This window comes from Notamacropus eugenii, chromosome 1 (assembly GCF_028372415.1).
Source record: "Notamacropus eugenii isolate mMacEug1 chromosome 1, mMacEug1.pri_v2, whole genome shotgun sequence".
In the NCBI taxonomy this organism is placed as follows: domain Eukaryota; kingdom Metazoa; phylum Chordata; class Mammalia; order Diprotodontia; family Macropodidae; genus Notamacropus; species Notamacropus eugenii.
This window is the reverse complement of record NC_092872.1, coordinates 617,355,275-617,372,727: the sequence shown is the minus strand read 5'-3', so window position 1 is coordinate 617,372,727 and position 17,453 is coordinate 617,355,275. Positions and strand designations below refer to the sequence as shown.

The 17,453-nt window shown below is 37.5% G+C and overlaps 1 protein-coding gene across 7 annotated transcripts in view; it reads right to left on the bottom strand.

The window, feature by feature from the left end:
- Positions 1–254: 254 nt before the first annotated feature.
- Positions 255–17,453, bottom strand: part of INTS10 (integrator complex subunit 10) — a 44,537-nt gene continuing 27,338 nt past the window's right edge. For 4 of the 7 annotated variants that reach the window (XM_072635017.1, XM_072635014.1, XM_072635015.1 and 1 more), the window contains 5 exons: positions 16,141–16,249; positions 11,489–11,568; positions 9,840–10,002; positions 7,002–7,095; positions 255–589 (listed from right to left, as the gene is read on the bottom strand). In XM_072635017.1, the coding sequence (XP_072491118.1) occupies positions 433–589; positions 7,002–7,095; positions 9,840–10,002; positions 11,489–11,568; positions 16,141–16,249 (603 nt within the window). In that variant the 3' untranslated portion in view covers positions 255–432. Of the gene's footprint in view, positions 590–2,331; positions 2,705–7,001; positions 7,096–9,839; positions 10,003–11,488; positions 11,569–16,140; positions 16,250–17,453 lie in introns of those variants that run through there. The other 3 variants (XM_072635020.1, XM_072635019.1, XM_072635018.1) reach the window with 2 other exon arrangements.

Below are 17,453 nucleotides of genomic sequence, written 5' to 3'. Positions count from 1 at the left end.
TTTCCTTTTCCCCTGTCCCTTCACTTCTCCAGAACAAAACACTCTTCTCTAGGTAGCACTCCCTTTTTTGGGTTGTTTTCTCTTCTTAGGATGTAATCTCCTTGAAGGGAGGGCCTCTCTCTTTTGAAAAGCATTTTTGTACCCAGCGCTTAGCACAGTGCCTGGTACATAAATACGTACTTAATAAATACTTGTTTGTTCACTCATAAAGTTTTTTAAGGATGGTTTTTATTTACAAAATGATTTCACTCTCCTTTTATAAAAGTTACAAAAAATTATATTTAAAAATATAAATACATTCTTAGACTTTTGTATTCCACATTAAAAGCAACTTGTTAGCATCTAGATGATTTCTTTTTAGAGTCATAAAGCCACACTGTTATTGATCACAACTTCTAGTAAAGAAAACTATGCTCATGGGGATCACTTCATCTAGGCCAGGGCCTGAAGCAGCAAGATTTTCTCATTAATGCAGAACCTATGGAGTACGACCATCAAATTCTCGCCACAGCGGGACACCTGGCGCTCCATCGCCAGGCGGAAATCTTCTTTTACACCTTTGGTGATACCCCTGGTTACTGTGTGATGCCTGAAGTTAGCAAAAGGAAGACAAAGAGAAAATGGGATTATCATCCGTGCCTGAAACCATATTAATCCTGAAGGATAGAGTCTAACACACAAATCTGCCTTCTATTTAAGAGGAAGCCAGTAAAAGAATAAAAAAAAAATTTTCTTAAAAAAATAACCCAAAACAATACAAAAATAAAATGCTACTCAAAATTTTAAGATAGATGGGAATCTTCAAATGTTATCTTCATTTTCCCCCTAAAAAAAGGCACAGGAACATCTGACTGTTTAAAATTTAGCTTTGTTTTTTCACTCCTTGTCTCCTGGAGCTGTTAAACCATTAGCTGTCTAAACAACTGAAACTCTTGAGTCCACAGGGGGAGATCCTCCTTGACTCTGCAAGGCCCTCGGTGTTCATCTGTGGGAGCTCAGTGAACACTGAGCCATCAGGTAAAGAAACCATCCAGACTTAGGTTCGTTTTGGAAAAGAAATGACAACTGGCAAAGAGGTCGGAGACTGGGCAAAAAACAGGCAACTCAAGCAGGGAGCATGGCAGGCTAGGTGACTCAGTGGCGTGGCAGCAGGTCTTACATTCTTTCACAAAACTGCCACAGACTTGGCACTAGTGAGATCTTGGGGGTGGAGATGGACAGGAAAGTCTGAGGTGGGGTAATGTTTTGGAAGGCCATCAAGAGCACATTCAAAAGACCCTTAACGAAGAAGAGAAAGAATAGAGGAAATCTAATAAAACGAATTCTTACCAATGAACAAAATAAATGAGCAGGAATCAACAGCTACAGGGGAAATGGGTCCTAACTTTATTAGTTCACTGATTTGTCACATTTAGAAAAATTCAAATAAGCCACTTTTATTCCATTATTATAAAACTGATATAGAACGGGATGAATCTATGCATTTGCCTAACTAAAAACTGAAAGGTGCTTATAAACTATTTCTACTCTATGACGTGAAGTAAAAATAACTTCAGCTATAACTGTACAGATGCCACAATCAAAAGTCACACGACAGCTGAAGCAGAAAGCTTTAAATTGCTAGCTTCAGGGAAGTGGTTTCATGGTAGGAAGTCTGTGCCACAATTTACATGAGACCCATGTCGTTATTAGTTCCACTGAGAAAATGTGTGGTTCCACTGAAGGTATTCTGAGTTAAGACTGGCAGCCAAGTTTGGTTAGGGTACAGTACTAAGATCAATCAAGAAAAGTTCTGTTCCAGTACCACAGACCAACTGCAGCCTGACTTTCAAATGTTAAAACTTTGAAAAAAAAATGTTGACTCTAAGCAGTGACAAAGCAAATGTAGGGGTGCTGTGAACAAAACCTATCCCTAATGCTAGAAAAGTCTCCAAGCAGGTAATGATAAATGCTATCGCATTCTATACTACTCAATACTTTAAATCAGGAATTGCCTATTCTAAAGAAATTATCAGTGGCTAGAAGAAAAATGCTGAAATCAAGCCTACTAAAGAAGTAGTGAATTTATATTTTGAAAACCTGGATTTGAATCCTCACTATGCTACACTGGGCAAGTCATTTAACCTTTATGACCTCAATTTCACTATCTTAAAAATAAGGGAGTTAGACCAGATGACCTGTAAGCTCCCTTCCAGCTCTGAATCCATGATCTCCATTTAATAAGGGACACAAAAACAAAAAAAAGAAAAAGAAAAGACTAAAATTGTAGCTAAAACAAAAGTGGTATTCTTACCTATGATAGGAAAGGGAACTTATTTTAAAAAGCTAACACCTTGGACCAGCACTTAAACTTAACGTACAATCTAATAACAGTTTCATATAACCTTCATTTCAGTTTTAATTTGGTGGTGAATATTAAATTGAACACACACACACTGTCAACTTATGGATAAAAATAAGAAATGTTACAATATTACAACCAGATGGTTTGCCGAGGAATGCAGAATAAATTAAAAGAAAAGCATGGATGAGGGCACTGGGTAACAGAGAGCTGAAAACCATGGGCAGTACAACATGTTGACGAAACAGCACACTATGAGCAGGTGTGTTTTTTCCCACTTGGTACCTGTCAGCAGTCTGTATGCTGGGCTGTAGTACAGGTATGAATTCCTGCTGCAGTAACCCCATGGGAGGGCTAGAAGGCCTTTAAAAAACAGCAAACAGCAGCATTCAAACACCCACACCGACTCACCCTGTACTGTAAAACACTCCAGAGAAAATACAAGAGAGAGCTGGAAGGAGACCATATGAGAGCTTTTTTTTTTTTTTTTAAAACCTACAACAAACACCTTAGTCCAGCTATGTGCTGAAGGGGAAAGAAGGGAAGAAGCCATCATCTACTTTCATGATGTCCCTGATGGTGTATTATCCAGGTCTTACGTAGAATTTGACTTGAACCGAGTCTCAAGATAGGCATGGTTTCCAAAGAGAGCAGTGAGGAAACTGAGCAAGATGAACTTGCAGTGGGAAAGGAACTATACATTTAAAAAGCTAATTTTTAAATCCTATCTATCCTCACTTTTTCTCACAAAAGTCCAGACATATACCCTGACAAATTCTCAAATACAATTATGCCAAGGTCTGGTTAGGAGATAATTCAGTGCTGAGTGATCACCTCATAGCACACACAGTACTCCACTGAAAGTAAAATATAAATACACCAATACTGCCTATTTCATTCTAGTCTAATCCAACTAAAAAAAAGTGAGACAGACATTTAATATAAAAAAACCTCTCATTAAATATGGAAGAACAACACCTTTAAGTCATGGATCCATGAACCCCAAGGGATCCATCTGTGAATCTAGATAGGGAAAAAAAAAATCACACCTCTATTTTCAATAGCCTGTAACTGAAAGGTAGCATTTCTTTCACTTATGAATGTAGATAACAAACATTCTGAGAAGGGGTTCACAGGCTTCACTAGATTGCCAAAAGGGGTTCCTTGACCAAAAAGGTTAAGAATCACTGGTCTAAGAATGAAAAGAATATCTCTTTCTGGCTCTAGGAACCATGCCATGTCCCTTTGGTACTTCTCATTTCATCAACTTTCATCCTTTTAGGATGTACCGCATCTGCAACAACTCTGACAACCCTACAGGCAGGGGAGGAATGAACAAAATGTCTAAAGCTGTTAGCTGCCACAAATGGCATATTATATATGCTACTCAGTCTATACTAACTTCCCTATGGCTTCTGAATGTAATGGAAGGAGCCGACTGTACACTGGATCAATCTATTTGCAGCCTGGATATTCTTATCCATTCTTAAGGCTGAAGGTTTTCTCATTTAGTTTAAAGTACCTGAGCAAGCTAGATGTTTTCTGTAGAGCGTGCTCATATTTCCACATCTTATTTCCCCGATTTTATAGAGAGAACCAACCTTAAACATAAGCTTCATAGTTTACTGCAGTTTTTTTTTTATCATCTTCTCAGTTCTTTTAATCACAGCTCCTCAATTAGTTCCACACTTTAAAATTATGATCATGTACCTTAATGGCTTACTACAAAAGGTGCAAGCTAGTATAAACAACTTTCCTCTATATCTGGAATATAATTTTGAAAGAATTTTATAACTCCAAGGAAGCCAGTGTCCGTTTTTATTCTGGTGGCTTTCTAGCTCCCCTACTGTCTCACCTGTTTGCCCTTCCACTACTGCAGGTTATGACTAGATATAGATTTTAGAAAGACTTTAAGAACTCTACAAAGTATATTAGGCCAGTCCCATTAAGCAAAATTCCCAGAAGTATTAGCCCAGTCCTCCCCAGTCCTGCCTCCAATTCTGGTAACTTGCTGTTTAACTCTTTTCAAGAGCTAAAACTAAGGCCCAGATGACAGGAGATGATGGTAGTTGCTCTTAAGATAAAGTATGGTGTCCTGGAAAGGATACTGGACCTAGCAACAGTAAATTTCTGGGTCTGAATCCCACTTTTGACATGTATTAGCTACGCGACCATGAGCAGGTATCTAACACCTTCTGAGTCTCACTTTTCTTCTATTAAAATAGAGATTAAAGATAGCAATCTCACAGGTCTGTGGCGAGGATTAAATGTGAACATGCACATACTACACTTTACAGATCTTCGAGTACTACATGAACATCAGCTATCCTGATTGTACTAGCAGGCTAGGAATAGGGATCCTTCCTTTGTCCTCATGACTCCCTTGTGGATCTAGCCTTTCTGGGCCTAACTTTGAGCCTTGCTTCTCCTTCTTTGCCTGGAGGATGTCTGCATTCTAGCACATCTCCCGTGTCATTCTTTGTTCAGCCTGAATAAATCACTTGGTGGGGACAACATTTTGGTCAGCTCCTGGCTACTCCTCACTGCATCTCCCGGCTCAGAGCATTTTCTCTGGTTGTCTCCCATCTCTGGAATGACTTCTTCTCATCTCTACCTCCTGGAATTCTTGGCTTCATTAAGCTCCCAGCTAAAACCTTATTTTCTGCAGGAAGCCTTTCCTGATCCCCTTCAATACTAGCACCTTCCCTTTGAGATTATATCCAATATCTCGTTTACCTCTTGTTTAGAACACAGTTGTCTGCATGGCATTTCCCCTATTAGACAGACTGTGAGGTCCTTGGGAACAGGGGCTGTCTTTTGACTTTGTGTACCTAGCATAAAAGTAGGCACTTAATAAATGCTTGTTGACTTGACAAGGTTAAAGCAAATAGTTAAAATGAGGTTTGGGCATTCATTTCAGGTCTTTCTTTTTAAAACAATCTATACCTCTGTCCCATTTCTAATGATAAACACTGTCTATATAAATGAAGTTTCTGTACAGATATTTGTTATTAACTAAACAAAGTCTGATTCTGCTAAATGACATCTCGACATCCATTTGTGTGTGCAGCACCATAATCTGGAAAGGAAATCACAATGAAAAACCACATTGGTGGTCTCCTATCTCCCAAATCAAAATAGTTTTTATTTGTAAACATATGTCATTGGGAGATGCTCTCCTGTCACTGAGAGGATCAGAAATCAATTGCAATGTCCATTTTACAATCTTAAAAAAAAAGCATAGGGAAAACACAAGTTTCTTACTAATATAAATTCTTTGTATCTTCAGTGTCTTTCTTTGCAAAGCTCTATCTCTCTCCTGTGGTCCCTAATAGGTGTGGGGAAGGGAGGGACAGATACTGCTGCAAAGTTTACCATTTTCCAAATTACTCAGTGAGCTTAGGGTTCCAGAGACAACATTCCTTTTCCACTCTCAATCTCTGAGAAATTAAGAATTGGAATCTAGGGCATAGGGGGTCCAGGAGGAAAGGAGAAAAAAGAGGGGAAAAATCTTGTCCTTCTGTTAACTGGGAACGCATTTATTCCATAGTGGAGAAGAAAAGACTCTTGACCAGAGCCAGGGATTTAATCCTTTTCAATCTGTATTAACTGAGGATTCATTTTCTTGAGGTGACCATAATACTGACCTTTGGAAAAAATGAAAACAAAAAATAGCAGAGAATGCATAATGCACAATTATTCCAACTAGAATAAGTACTGAGGTGCAGATGGAAAAAGTTCCATGAGTTATTCAATGATCCTAAGTGTCACTGACTTGGTTGTGGTGTATGTGGAGAAAAAAAAAAGAATCATACCCATTGGTAAATCCTCTTCACGTCAACAAACATTTATTAATTGGAGAGAATAAATTTCTAATAAAATTTTAGTTTTTCCATGAGGTACCAGGTTGAACTATTTATTCTGTGCCACATTAGAGCTAAGAGTACTTACTTAGCACCGTGCTTGGCACACAACAGGAACTTAATAAATTCTAGTTTAGCGAATAAAACTTTCAATTCAAGTGCAATTTGTAAATATGACACAGTTGTTCCTCTTTGGGAGCTTTTTCCTCTCACAAAGAGAAGCAAAAATGTTTTCCCATTTTAAAGAAATGACACTGAAGTGTGAATGGAGCTGGTGGCAAGAAGAGTCAAAAGACCTTGGTTTCAGTCCTGGTCTCTCTCCTTATTACCTGTCTGTGACCTTGAACAAATCTCTTTTTCTCATGGGCCATTTGTAAAACAAGAGGGATAGACTAGAGGACCACCAAGGGTCCTTCCAACACTAACTCTCACTCTGTAAACTTAAGAAAGGAAAAATAAAAGAAACTACAAATGAGACCTTTGCATAGTGAAAGCTCTCTCAAAAATGACAGAAGCAATACCATTAAAACAGTGAATATCATAATAGAAATATGGAAAAGGTTACTGTGAAGTCTGAATCCTTTCACAATATCTCCCCAAACTAATTCTGTTCACAGAAGCGGAGACTCAGGCCTGGACTTCTCTTTTTGGAAGATATCAGAAATATATTATTATAAACATATTTCCCACAAATACACACACACAAAATTCAAGCAAACGATCAAAAGCAGTCATTTGTTACACAAAACCTTACAGCAAGAAAAGTTGAATTTTAAAATGGCATTAACGTCACTTACTTGATTAGCATTCCTTGATTGGGTAGTAATTCCAAATGGATTTTTCCACCTTCCTGGGTCCTCAAATAGGCAAATTCCTCCAGCATGTCTATATCTGTAGGCCTAGGTTCAGGATTTACCACCAAACTTTGCACATGATACAAGCAATAATAAATTAGCTCTCTGAGTAGCTAATGAATAAAGAAATACTGCACCTTTGAGTTAGAAATGACAAGGCCAAAGCCCAAGGACACTGGAATAACCTATTTCTATACATGTAATAATCAAACAGTGTAATCACCCTATCTCTTTGATAGTAGACTAACCTTTTCCTAAAACCTCTCAAACAGAAGAATTTGCCTCCTACATCACTGAAAAAAGGCTGTTACATGTACTTTCTTCCCTCAACTCATATCTAAAAGATCAGTTATTCTCTTACCCTTTATACCAGTCTCTGAAGAGGTAGGGATTCTCGTGCTATCTACTTCCTGACAGAGAGGTAATAGAATCAGGGTACATGATTAAACGTACATTTTTCTGGATATGGCCAATGAAGAAATTTATTTTGCTTGACTATGCATATTTGTTACAAGGTTCTTTCTCTACCTCTCATGGGGATGGGGTGCATTGGAAGGACATAGAGAAAATGCATTTTTTACTGAAAAAATTAAAACTTAATAAAAAAAAAGATACAGTGCTTTTTACCAAGTCCATCCTTCCACTTCCTGCTGGAAGTCTGCACCATCAATTACTCTCTTTTTCTATCATCCTCTCTTTATCCATGGACTAGCTCCCTATCATCTAAAACCATATAGGTCTCTCCTACTCTTAAAGAAAATTTTCACTTGACCCTTGAAGTTGGGGCCAGATTGCACAGGGCTTTGAAAGCTAAACAGAGGAGTTTAAATTTGATCCTAGAGGCAAGAGGAAGTCAATGGTATTGAGCAGGGAAGTGCCAATGTCAGATCTATGTTTAAGCAAAAATTACTTTGTGTATAGGATAGACTGGAGTGGGGAGAGGCTTGAAAGGCAGGGAGAACAGTTAACAGGATATTGCAATAGTATAAGTGAGGTGATGAGGAGCTGACCTAGGGTGCTAGCAGTGTACGTGGAAGGAAAAGGTCTGATTTGAGAGACACTGTAGACTTAGAAATGGCTAGATTTGGCAACCGTCTGAATTCAAGAGAAAAGGAGAGTTGAGGATAATGTTGAAGTAATGAACTTGGGAGATTGCACCTTCAAAAGAAATAGAGAAATTTGGAAGAGGTGAGGGCTGGGGGGAAGTTAATGAATTGTTTTGTATGTGTTTAGTTTGACATGTGTCTGGGACAACTGGTTTGAGATGTCTGATGGGCAGCTGATAATGTGAAATTCAAGCTCAGGGGAGAGACAGGGGTTGGATATATAGATATGAATCATCTGCACAGAGATGATGATTAAACCAATGGGAACTGATGAAGTTACTAAGAGGGAGAAGAGGACCTGGGCAAAACTTTAGGAAGTAGCCTTCATTAAGGGGTGTGATCTGGACTTTGAGCCAGCAAAGGAAACTGAGAAGACATCCTCAAACAGTGTCACAAAAATCATCAGAGGAGAGAGTAACCAGGAAGACGGTGCTTGTTAACATTAAATGCTGCAAGCAGATGGATCTACTGAGGAAAGACCATCACATTTGGCAATTAAGAAATCACTGGTAGCTTTACAGAAAGTATGTCCAGCGCAGTGCCTAGCACATAAAAGAAGTTTAGTAAATGTTTGCTGCTTGAATAAACTTCAGTTTTAAAAAGCTCAAAAATAACAATGAACATGTAAAAAAATACAACAGCTGTTAAAGAAAGGAATGATGAGTAGCTTAAAAGCATCTTTTAGGGGATGGACACTCCATGTCAGGAATGGGTACCACAGGGTACAACAGTTAATCACATTCCAAGGGGCAGCCAATATCCTAGTAAATGACAAAACTGGCGTGTTGTGGCTAGATCAAAGAAGAGAACCACCCCGATTAAAAGTGGTTACTGTGAAGAGCACGGGCTGTCGGTAGCGCATGCACTCACAGACTGCACATCTCAGCATGTGAGTGAAGAGGACTGAAGCTTCTTATTAAAAGATGACCTTTGGATCACTGCTCTGACACCCTTCACTCCTTTCACATCCTATACTTTCTTGCTTTTGTGCACACTGTTCTTTAAGCCTTTAATGCTTTCCTTTTTATCTCTACCTATTAAGTTCCTATGCATCCTTTAAAACCCAGTTCAGCTGCCACTTCTGCCATGTAATGTAGCTTTCCTGATGCCCCATAAATAGTCTTTCCTTTCTTGATCATCTAACACCTCTTTTGTGCAATGATCACGTTCTGTTTGTATCACAGTTACACTAGTGTGTGCTTTTCTACACTGGACTGTACACCCCGGAGAAGCAGGAACCATGTTCTTATTTCTCTTTGTATCTTCCCTACTAATCCAACTGGCTACACTCTAAAAGAACAAGTTTCAGACCAGAAAACCACCAGTGCTGCCTAAACCAGAATAAAGTGTAACTGAGAAGTGTTTAACAACATTTATGTTAATTTGTGGTTTTCTAAGTCGATATGTGGCCTGCAAAGATAGGCTTCTAATTAAATTTGACACCACTGCTCTAGAGCAGCCTAATAAAAGTTGAAGATAAGACAATCTTTTTCAAATCTTTGTCCAATTTTCTCTATTCCTTAATGATGGTTTTCCTTAAATGGAACTGATGAGAATATGAGGTATAAAACAAATTTTTAAAAAATTTAGTGCTAAATAAAATACACAAAAGTCATTCTTGAAAAAGAATCTGAAAATTGGCAGAGTGGGCTCCTTAGTATGAAAAAAAGGATACTTGTAACATAGTTGAAAAAATTCTCATACTGGAAGTTGCCCTGCTGACAAATTTTATTGATAGCTTTCAAAAACAGGTTTTCTCCACGTGGCCACTCTTGCTGAAGCAACACGATTACATGACCCAATGCCATATCATCCCTGTTATCTGTGAAAGCTCTTAACTGAAAGACAACGATTTATACCAAGGGAAAAAAGGGGAAAAAATGCATATGAAAAGTAACTTTTAAAAAATGCCATCTTAATATACCATTTTTTCATACTGTAAACTCTATACCTATAGAGTATCTGGGAACAAAGCAATATACTCCCACTTACTGTATGTGTTGAACAGAATCCATTTCTTGTTGTATTCTGAGGCCATAACACTGTAACTTTCCATTCCCACAGAAAAACTCTCTAGAGGGCTCCCCTATCAAGACACTGAAGTGGAGGCCCTAGCTTGTTATACAAGGTCTCCAAAGATTGTGAAAGGGAGAAAAATCTACAAAATTCACTAAAAACAACCTATTCTAAAACAAATAGCACAATCTTACTCAATAATAATCAGTCTATTTCCTCTAAGAAAAAAAAGAACCAAAAACATGATTTATGTTGTTTCACCTCTAGTTCATCCATATAAACATAGTAGTATAGTAAAAATAGTACAGGGCCATGATCAACTGATGGCCGTCCACATATACTTTCTTTAAAAAAAAAAAAATCTACCTTTATATTGTAGAAATGTTTAGAAACTAGGCAGGAAGTTTCTGCTAAAAAGTCTGTTAAATCAACATTTATTAAGTGCCTATTAAGTTCTAGGCTCTGTGCTAAGGGCTTGTGATACAAAAAGAGGCAAAAGACAGTCTCTGACTTCAAGAAACTCACTATCTAGTGTGAAATAGATTCTATTTCTCAGTCTAAAGAAGCATGAAATTGTAATCTGAATGTTTGGATTGGTACCCTGTCCAGTCCCCTTCTCACCAAGAAGAGGAAAATGTGGTCCTGAAAAGTAAAGTGATTAGCTCAAACTGAGAAAGTGTCACCAGCAGCAGAACTGAGCAAGTAACAGAAATTTTGGCCCTGTTATTCACTACTTAGGCCAAGTTACTTATCCCTGACAGATCTGCTCCCTTACTTTAGAGATGAAGGATTCAGAATAGATGATCCCTAAAGTTTCTAACAGATACAGCACTCTGGGATCTAAGCAAATAATTATTGGGAAGGAACCCTCTCCTAGTCCCCAGCAAATTATGATGTGAAAAGCCCATCACTTGTTTCTAAATTTTTAAATTTCATTTTAAAAGTAATATGCAAAGATGGACACTTTTTTTGGAAATGGACAGTGTGGGGATTTGCTTTTCTTGACTATACACATCTGTAATAGGCTTTGTTTTTCTTGTTTTCTCAATAGGGAAGTGGAAAGTGAGAGGGAAAGAATGTAAAACTGAAAATACAATAAACTTAATTTAAAAAATATATTAATATACATGGAAAAAAGTTTCTTTGGAAGAAAATTATTTCTTCCTTACAGGAGAGCTCTTCTTTGTACATAACTGAATAAAATACATGTATTTGTTCTACTGGCTCAAAAAATAATTAAAATTTAACAAAAATATACAAAGTTATTTTAAATTAAGCAAGAATCCCAATTAATATCTTTAGGCTTACCTTAAAACAGGCTAACATTAAATGGAGACAATAAGGCATAATAGCCTTATTAGTACAAGGCAGAAGTTTCAAATCTGATCCTTTAAAAAAAATACATTTGTTAGCTTAAACAAAAGCAACTTTACAGATGAAATGTTTAAGATATTTTCAATCAAAAAGATGAGAGAAGTCATAATTTTAAGGACATACAGCTCTTGACTATCTATTGTAATAGGAGACTGATAACTGATCTGCAAGGACAATTCAAAAGCCAATCTTGGTTCCATCTAAGCCTTTTAATAGGGTTATAGTTTTAAATAAAAAAAATAATTTCTACAAGCAGCAAGATGCAGTTTTGTTTCCTTTTCTCCCCAATCCCCAATTCTGCTGGAATTGCTAATGGGCTACTTACATGGCACGCCGAAGTAGCAAGGATGAAGCAGCAATAAAAAAAGCTAGCCTAAGAGATGGCTGTGTTTTACATCCACGTTTTATCCAGCAGTATATCTCAATGTAAATAACATCTTCAAGTACTTTTAGAACATAAGAGACTTTTTTTGGCAGGGCTTTTTAAAAAAATAAATTTTTTATTAGTATTTTATGTTTCTTATATCACCATAGTATCTCAGGTATGTAACCTTGCCCCACCTCCTCTCAGAAAGCCATGTCATAAGACAAACTGCATTTTTTGGAGAGGAAAAAAGAATACAACTGATTAATATACTGAAGAAGTGCGGAAACATGCACAATGTGACATCTGCTGTCCTCCCACCTTCATGCAGAGTTAAGGTTGGGGATGTCCTCTCACATCTCTTTCTTTGAGTCCCACCTTCTCTGTATAATTTTGGTACCTTTATTTTTATTGAGTTTCGAGTGTGTCACTGTTCTTTCCACTTACACTGTTGCAGTTGCTGGTTCTGCTTACTTCAATTGTGCATCAGTTCATACAGATCTTTCCATGGTTCTCTATTTATCGCACATCATTTCTTACAGCGCAAGAATATATTCCATTACTTTCTTGCGCCACAATTTGTTTAGCCATTCCCCAATTGATGGGCATCTACTCTGTTTCCAGTACTTAGCTGTCACAAAAAGTGCTGCTAAAAATATTTTGGAGTATATGGGTACTTTTTTCCCCCTTTGAATCAATGGTATCCCTGGGGTATAAGCCCAGTATTGGAATCTGGAGCTTAAAGGGTATGGACTTTTTATTCACTTTATTTGCATAATTTCAAATTGCTTTCCAAAGTGGTTATACTATTTCATAGCTCTGCCAGTAATATATATTTTTTCCACAATTCCCCCAACATTGACTTCGCTACTTCTGTCATTTTTGCCAGTTTGCAGAATGTCAGGTAAAACCTCAGCGATGTTTTGATGTGCATTTCTTATAATTAGTGATTTGGCGCATTCTTTCTTACGGCTGAAACTACTTTGTGCTTCTTTTCAGAACTGTTTATTCATATCCTTTGAACATTTATCTACTAGGGAATGGCTATGAAATGTCATATATCTATATCTATTAATTGTTTATATATCTGGGATATCAAACTCTTATCAGAGAAATCTAATACAAAGATTATTTTCCATTTTGACCATTTCCCTTCTTATCCTAGATGCATCAATGTGTCTGTGTGGCTTTTCAGTTCAAGTTCCCTCTTCTGCTGTAAACACTATATTATGTTCCTTCCATTACTTTTTTTTAAGGACGTCACATTTTCAGTGGCTCGCTTCTCCTAACTTCTAACCCCCTCTTCTTGTCTGGTACCCTTTCCCCTTAGGGTTTTGCTTATTAGTTCCCTTTTCTCTCCTGATTTTATGTATATTTCTCCCCCCTCCCTTTTTCCTCTCAGTAGACTCCCCCTTCCACTCCTACCCTTTAGCTCATCCTATTTCCTCAGATTTTAAATTTCATTTTTTTGTACCCCTATCCAAAAAAGGATTTATCTCACTCTCTTCATTATCTATCTTCTCTGTTTATGCTAGACTCTCATTCTCTGACTTATATAATCTGACCAATATAATTATCTGATTTTTATAACTCACACAATCAAAATGTCCAAAATATCCATTTTAGCTTCTCCCCTTTAGGTGCTTTTGTCCCATGGATTCTTTTCTACTGTGCTTCATTCTCAGAACAATGCCAATTATTGCAGGTATCAGAGAGGATATGTGGGTAGGGTCTACCCCCCAACCCAGATGTATACCTTCTCATATTGGCCCTTTTTTCTACATTTGCTTAGAAACTTCCTTTCTGTGTCCACGCTCTCCCACTCCTCCAGGTGCCAGTTACTCCAAGGGATCCAACTCCCCTACTACCATGACAAGTAGACTTTTCAAACACCAAATTCCCCAGGTCTGACCCAGTGTAAGGTCTTCATTTCCCTTCCCTGAGCATCTTTCTCTTTTTGTCTTTTAAAACAGTATTTTATTTTTTCCACTTATGTGTAAAGACAATTCATTTTTAATAAAATTTTGAGTTCAAAATCTTCTCCCTCCTTCCCTATGATAATAAGCAATGTGATATAGCTCATATATGTGCAATCATAAAAAACCTATTTCTATATTAGTCATGTTGTGAAAGAAAAAACAGTATGTAAAACAATTAGTTTGCGAAAGGAAAAAACCGTGAAAAGAATAAAGTGAAAATAACATGCTTCTATCTGCATTTAGATTCCAAAGTTCTTTCTCTGGATGTGGAAAGTATTTTCCATCTTGAGTCTTTAGGAATTGTCTTGGGCTACTGTCTTGCTGAGAAGAGCTAAGTCTATCATAGTTGATCACTGCACAATGTTACTGTTACTGTGTACAATGTTGTCCTGGTTCTGCTCACTTCACTCAGCATCAGTTCATGTAAGTCTTTCCAGGTTTTTCTGAAACCTGCTTGCTCATCATTTCTTACTGCACAATAGTATTCCAATACATTCATACACCACAACTTGTTCAGCCACTCTCCAACTGATGGGCATTCTCTCAATTTCCAATTCTTTGCCACCACAAAAAGAACTGCCAAAAATATTTTTGTACATGTAGGCTCTTTTCCTCTTTTTATGATCTCTTTGGGAAACAGACCTACTTGGGGTATTGCTGGATCAAAGGGTATGAAGTTTGGTTGCCCTCTGGTATAGTTCCAAATAGCTCTCCAGAATGGTTGGATTGGTTCACAACTCCACCAACAGTGCATTAGTGACTGACCATCTCACTTCATTCATGGGAGCATTTATTAGTGGAACCTTTTCCAAAGTAAGATCTCCTTCCTTTCCCATCATTTCAATCTTTCCCCCCTCTTCTTCATCCAGTCCTTTGTAAGCTCTTTTCTTTCTTAGATCACAGAGGTCACCTTTCCTTCACTGGTAGCCCCCAAATTGGAGCTGGGACATCATTCACTCCTCTCTATCCCCTTGTTCTCCTTGCCCCCTTTATGTGCCCTCCCATGTTGAAATGTAGTTCTACAAAAAAAAAAAAAAAGCACTAATTCTCCTGTAGGCAGAGTGTCGACAGGTTCTGCCCATAATACTCCCTGTTCACCTCTTCACTGTTACCTCTACCGGATTTCTTTCCAACTTGTCTTTATCCCATTTTTTTAGATGATTTTTGTTGGTCTAGATGGCATAGAGGACTGAGTATCAGATATGCAAGCAGGAAGAAATGAATTCAAATCTAGCCTCAAAGATACTAGCTGTGTGTTCCTGGGAAAGTCACATAACTGCTTGGCTCAGTTTCCTCATATGGCAAATGGGAAATAATACTAATAATAACACCTACCTCACAGGGTTATTTTGAGGATAAAATGAAATAATATTTGTAAAGTGCTTTGCAAACCTATAAATGCTACCTATTATTATTTCAGCCATTAGTTAACAAGATGTTAGCCACCAGCTACTATATTATTAATAGCATAACATGGATTAGGTATAACCCTAGCTATCAGGGCCCTCGGACTTTAGGGGGAAATACTTAAGTCATATTCATTTAGTAGGCATTAGAAATATGTACACAGTATAGAAGCTCACTGGCATAAGTACTACATGTGTAAAACAGTTTTCCAAACACTATCCTTATATAGTGTTCAAAGGGATCACAAACTAAGAAGTGTCCATTTTTTGGGGGGGTCAGATTTGCGATTTCATTGGTGGTAGAAACTCCTAATGAGGAAATTCCTCAAGAATGGAGTTGTCAATGCAGGCTGGCAACATGGCTGCAATCTGTAATCTTAGAGTTGCCTCAAACAGAGAAATCAAGTGACGTGATGACGATCACACAGCTAGTAAATGTCAAAGGTGGAATCTGAAATCAAGTCTTTATGACGCTAAGAATGGTCCTTTAGCCACCATGCAATACTGTCTCTCTCTTATCAGAGAGATGTGGCATGATATACAGAGTCCAGAAAACCTGGGTTCAAATTTTACCTCTGACACACTGTGTCATCTGTGAGAGCCTGAGCAAGGTACTTAACCTCCAGATGCCTCTTAACTTCTCAGCACTTATCTACTCAGTCGCAAATGGGTTGTAAGCTATAAAAAAATTAAGACAATTTAAATACACAAAACTGTCAAGCTTTGCAGGACGAATAATAATTTTATTTTACTAGTAATTGTTAAAAAGTGTTTTTAATTCCCTTGAGACCTAAAATTAAACAAAAATAAAACCCAAACTTAATTTTCCAACTTTACCTTTTCTAAACTTGGATTTTACTTTAGAAGGTTCCTCATGAGTTTTTCCTCCATCTTGAAAGGGAAGTACCATGTAGCACATAAGATCCAGAATTTTTTCACATGTCAACTAAATAGAAGAAAAAAAAATGTTAAAATTGAACATGTGCATATTTACATAGATGTGTTATTGCATGTAACATGGTCACATGTAAATAAATACATGCATATATATTAATCTGAAGTTGTCCTAAAAAAATGACAAAGATTTTATGTCAGCAGTGCACAAAGCAAGAGAAACACGGCAAAAAATGTGTATCTGAATGTTTCTGGCCCCATTCCAGGACAGTGCATTCTCTTTATGGGAGTATCACATTGTTTATGAGGAAACTAAGACTACAATTAAATCAGTCTAGTTTTCCTGTTTGAGGGAACAACATCCACATTTCTAAGCAACAATGCCAAAACATCAAAATACATATAAGACAAGAGACCAACAAAAGTTTACTGACTACTTTATACGTAGGTAAGAATGTGGTATTCAAAGATACATGAATCAAAAAAACTCACATTTCTATAGCAATCTAATAAGATTTTTAAAGTACTTATCTCACAATGACTTAATGATGAAGGCATTTATTCATAGAAGACACACAAAATATGAGCTAGTGTGCAGCAGGAACCTTGAGCTCTAGGAGCTCAGCAAAGGAAAATCCAGTGCAGATTAAAATTGAAGAACAAAATTCCATGGAAGGGATGAGATATGACACAGCCTTTTGAAGGGCAGATAGGATTTAGACAGGAAAAGTATCTGGTTGGCCTCCCCACCTGAAGTGTCTCTCCCCACACCAGTCATACCCTCCACTTAGCTGTCAATTTTTTTTAAAGTGCAGGTCTGACTATGCCACCTCTCCTACTCAATGTATTCTCAAGGCTCCCTACCACATGCAGGATCAAATATAAAATCCCTGTTTGTCATTCAAAGTCCTTTACGATCTGGCCCACTCTTGCCTTTCCAGTTTTCTTTTATGTTACTTGTACCATCCCATCCCCCCATGCACTCAGTGATCCAGCAACACTGGCCTCTTCCTTCTCTCCTTCCTTCCCACTAAGTGGCAGAGGAAGGACTCAGATCTAGGCCCCATGATACAAAATCCAGGGCCATTTTCTCTATACAACGGTGCTTCCCTAATAACGACAATCACCTGATTCAATTCAACTCCAGGTTTTGCCAAACACCTATTATTATTGTTGTTGTTAATAAGGACAATAATAGTAATAATAATAGCTAATATTTATATAGTACTTCCTGTGCCAGGCATATGCTAATCGCT